This window comes from Octopus bimaculoides, chromosome 3, assembly GCF_001194135.2.
Source record: "Octopus bimaculoides isolate UCB-OBI-ISO-001 chromosome 3, ASM119413v2, whole genome shotgun sequence".
Taxonomy (NCBI): Eukaryota; Metazoa; Mollusca; class Cephalopoda; order Octopoda; family Octopodidae; genus Octopus; species Octopus bimaculoides.
In genome coordinates this window covers 13,687,647-13,690,662 of record NC_068983.1, presented here as the reverse complement: position 1 = coordinate 13,690,662, position 3,016 = coordinate 13,687,647, and the positions used below count along the sequence as shown (strand labels likewise).

At 39.2% G+C, this 3,016-nt stretch overlaps 1 protein-coding gene across 2 annotated transcripts in view; it reads left to right on the top strand.

The window, feature by feature from the left end:
* LOC106872321 (bromodomain-containing protein DDB_G0280777) overlaps positions 1-2,999 on the top strand; it is a 114,272-nt gene extending 111,273 nt beyond the window's left edge. For both annotated transcript variants that reach the window (XM_052966026.1, XM_052966027.1), the window contains exon 4: positions 2,118-2,999. In XM_052966026.1, the coding sequence (XP_052821986.1) occupies positions 2,118-2,240 (123 nt within the window). In that variant the 3' untranslated portion in view covers positions 2,241-2,999. The remainder of the gene's footprint in view (positions 1-2,117) is intronic.
* Positions 3,000-3,016: the final 17 nt, after the last annotated feature.

The window sequence follows — 3,016 nt, the reverse complement described above, 5'->3', positions numbered from 1 at the left end:
GGTGGTGCTGGTAGTGGTGGTGGTGGTTGTGGTGGCGCTTGTGGTGGCGCTTGTGGTGGCGGTGGTGGTGGCAGTGGTGGCAGTGGCGGCGGTGGTAGTCGTAGTAACAGTGGTGGGTGGTAGAAGCAGTGTCGATGCTGGTGGTAGTAATTGTAGCAGTGGCCTTTACAGTAGTAGTAGTAGTAGTGGTGGTGGTCGTCGTCGTGGCGGTGGTGGTGTTGGTAATGGTGGTGCTAGTACTAATAATAGTAGTAACATAATTTATTTCTCAAGATGTAATAATGGCTATGCACTGCAATCTCCCTCCCTCCATCTCCGCCCCTCTCTCTCTCTCTGAATGCTAATGTTATGTCCAGTGAAGTGGTAGAGATTTTTTTTCTTTTTTTATGCAACACGTTGTTACATACACTTAACGAGCAACAGCTAAGTGCACATATACGCAAAGGTATAAAATAAAATAAAAATGAAAAAAAAAATGCCACCATCACCATCATCATCATCATCATCATCATCACCACCACCTAGCCTGAAACCTAAACCAAAACAATGAATAATAATAATAATAATAATAATAATTATTATTATTATTATATAGAGAGAGAGGCTCCAGATTCAACAACATATCATTTATTACTATTGGCACATTCAACTATCCAAATTGTGCTCTGAAACAACTTATGTGCTCTCAGAACAATAGAACACCATACAAATTTGTGGTGATCAGAAAACATTGATGATGATGACGACGATGAGGATGATGATGATGATGACAATGCTGGTGAAGATGTCATTGATGATGATGACAATGATAATGATGGTGATGAGAATCGTGATCATGATGACAATGGTGTCGATGATTTCAATTGATTATGTTATACGTGTTTGATTAAACAAATTGCGTCAGCTGGATTGATTATCCTTATCATTGTCATCATCATCATCATCATCATCGTCATCATCATCATCGTCATCATCGTTGTTATTGTCATTGTCATCATCATTAAAACCGTCATCATCACCATCGTCATCACCATCGTTGTCGATGTTGTTATTACTCTCTTCCTTCTGTTTCTTGGTGTCTTATTTTCCTTCCTTTCCGATGCCTCCCTTTCTCTGTACCTCTTCTTCCCTTGCTTCCATCTCCTCTTCCTTTTTCCTCCTCTCCCACCACCCTTCTCCTTTCCCTCCCCCCTATCCCTGTCCCTCAAGGGGAAACCAAAAGCAAAGCGAGTTAACTTAATTACCTTATTCCTTATGGACGTTTCAGTAAGACAACATGTTAGGCAAAGCCCTACAAGTAACACATCTTCAGAAAAGAAAAATAACAAAATAGGTGCACGAGTGGTTGTGTGGTAAGTAGCTTGCTTACCAATCATATGGTTCCGGGTTCAGTCCCACTGCGTGGCACCTTGGGCAAGTGTCTTCTACTGTAGTACTTATTCTATAAGGACACAGGAAATGTGTCAAGGCCGACAGGAAGCGATGCAGCTTCCTAGGTCTAACCAACAGTAGTATTATTCCCTTCAGGGGACTGTCACATTAAGTTGACAGCATACAACTACTTCATTGTATCACTACTGCATAAGTCTCTCTGAGAGATTTAGAAATGTACCATTTCTAATTTTGTAATCAGTGAATGTATTTCACAAGAATTATTATATGTTTACAAGTGCTTGACAGGCATCCTCGATTAGCAGGTCATGCTACTCCAGACTGATGATGAGCAAAGACTCAGAAACATGTCTCTGGATGCAGGCTTAGCTGGGTGGAGGTGCTTGTCTCCCCCTTGTAAACATAAGGACACAGGAAATGTGTCAAGGCCGACAGGAAGCAGTTCAACTTCCTAGGTCTAAACAACTGTAGTATTATTCCCTTCAGGGGACTGTCACATTAAGTTGACAGCATACAACTACTTCAACGTATCACTACTGCATAAATCTCTGTGAGAGATTTAGAAATGTATTATTTCGAAATTATTTCATGTTCTCTCGAAAGTTTATAAACTTTTATTTATCATGTCGGTAAATATATATGTTTGTATGAAATTGTATGTTACTAAAATGATGGCACCGTGACTAATGTTTCTTTTTTTTTTTTCTTCCTTTCTCTTTTTTCAGACTATCAGTGGTAATGGCACCAGTTCCAAATGTTGGTTTGACCCTGCTGTGTGTTCGTTCCGATCAATCAGCACGGCATACAGCCCTTTGCCACCAGTAGAAGAACCATCTTGTGCTTACTGAAGAACACCAGATGGATTATCTTGAAACCTGCTGCTGCTGCTGCCGCGGCCGCCGCTGCTGCTTTACAGACTGAGAGTTATTTCAAACCAAGGATCAAGGCTGGATGGATCATTGATCATTGTGACCAGTTTTTATGTAAAGGGGTGGGAAAAGGGGGAAGAAGTGTGTGTATGTGGGGGGAGGGTTGTTTTTGGAGGGTGTGGTTTGGGGTGATGATGGAAAAAGGCGATAATGAGGATGAAGATGAGGTGATGGAGGAGATGGTGGTGTAATTTATGTCTTCAATGGTGAAGGTGTCGCTACAGCTCCTCTTATGTCAAAGGTGGATACTCCTGAGAAGAAAGGAAGGAGGAAAGAATGAAAAGAAAATACCTCTGCAAGTTACTACTGCTACTACTATTGCTACTACTAATACTTATTGCCTGGAGTAGTAATTTTATCATTATTAATATTTTTGTTAGTAGTAGTAACTATTATTTGCTGACTTTGACCTAAATTCAAGAACAATAATCGAGACAAAGGACTTAAAGATAAGTGTATATAAACATATATATATATATATATGTGTATATATATATATATATATATATAAACATATATATATATATATGTATATATATTATAATATAAATATGTGTGTGTATGTGTTTCCAAATGAGGGAAATGACATGTCCAATACAAACTGATTGATCAGAATATATATACATATACATGCATATTACACACACACATGTGCACACACACACACACACACACACACACACACACACATTTAT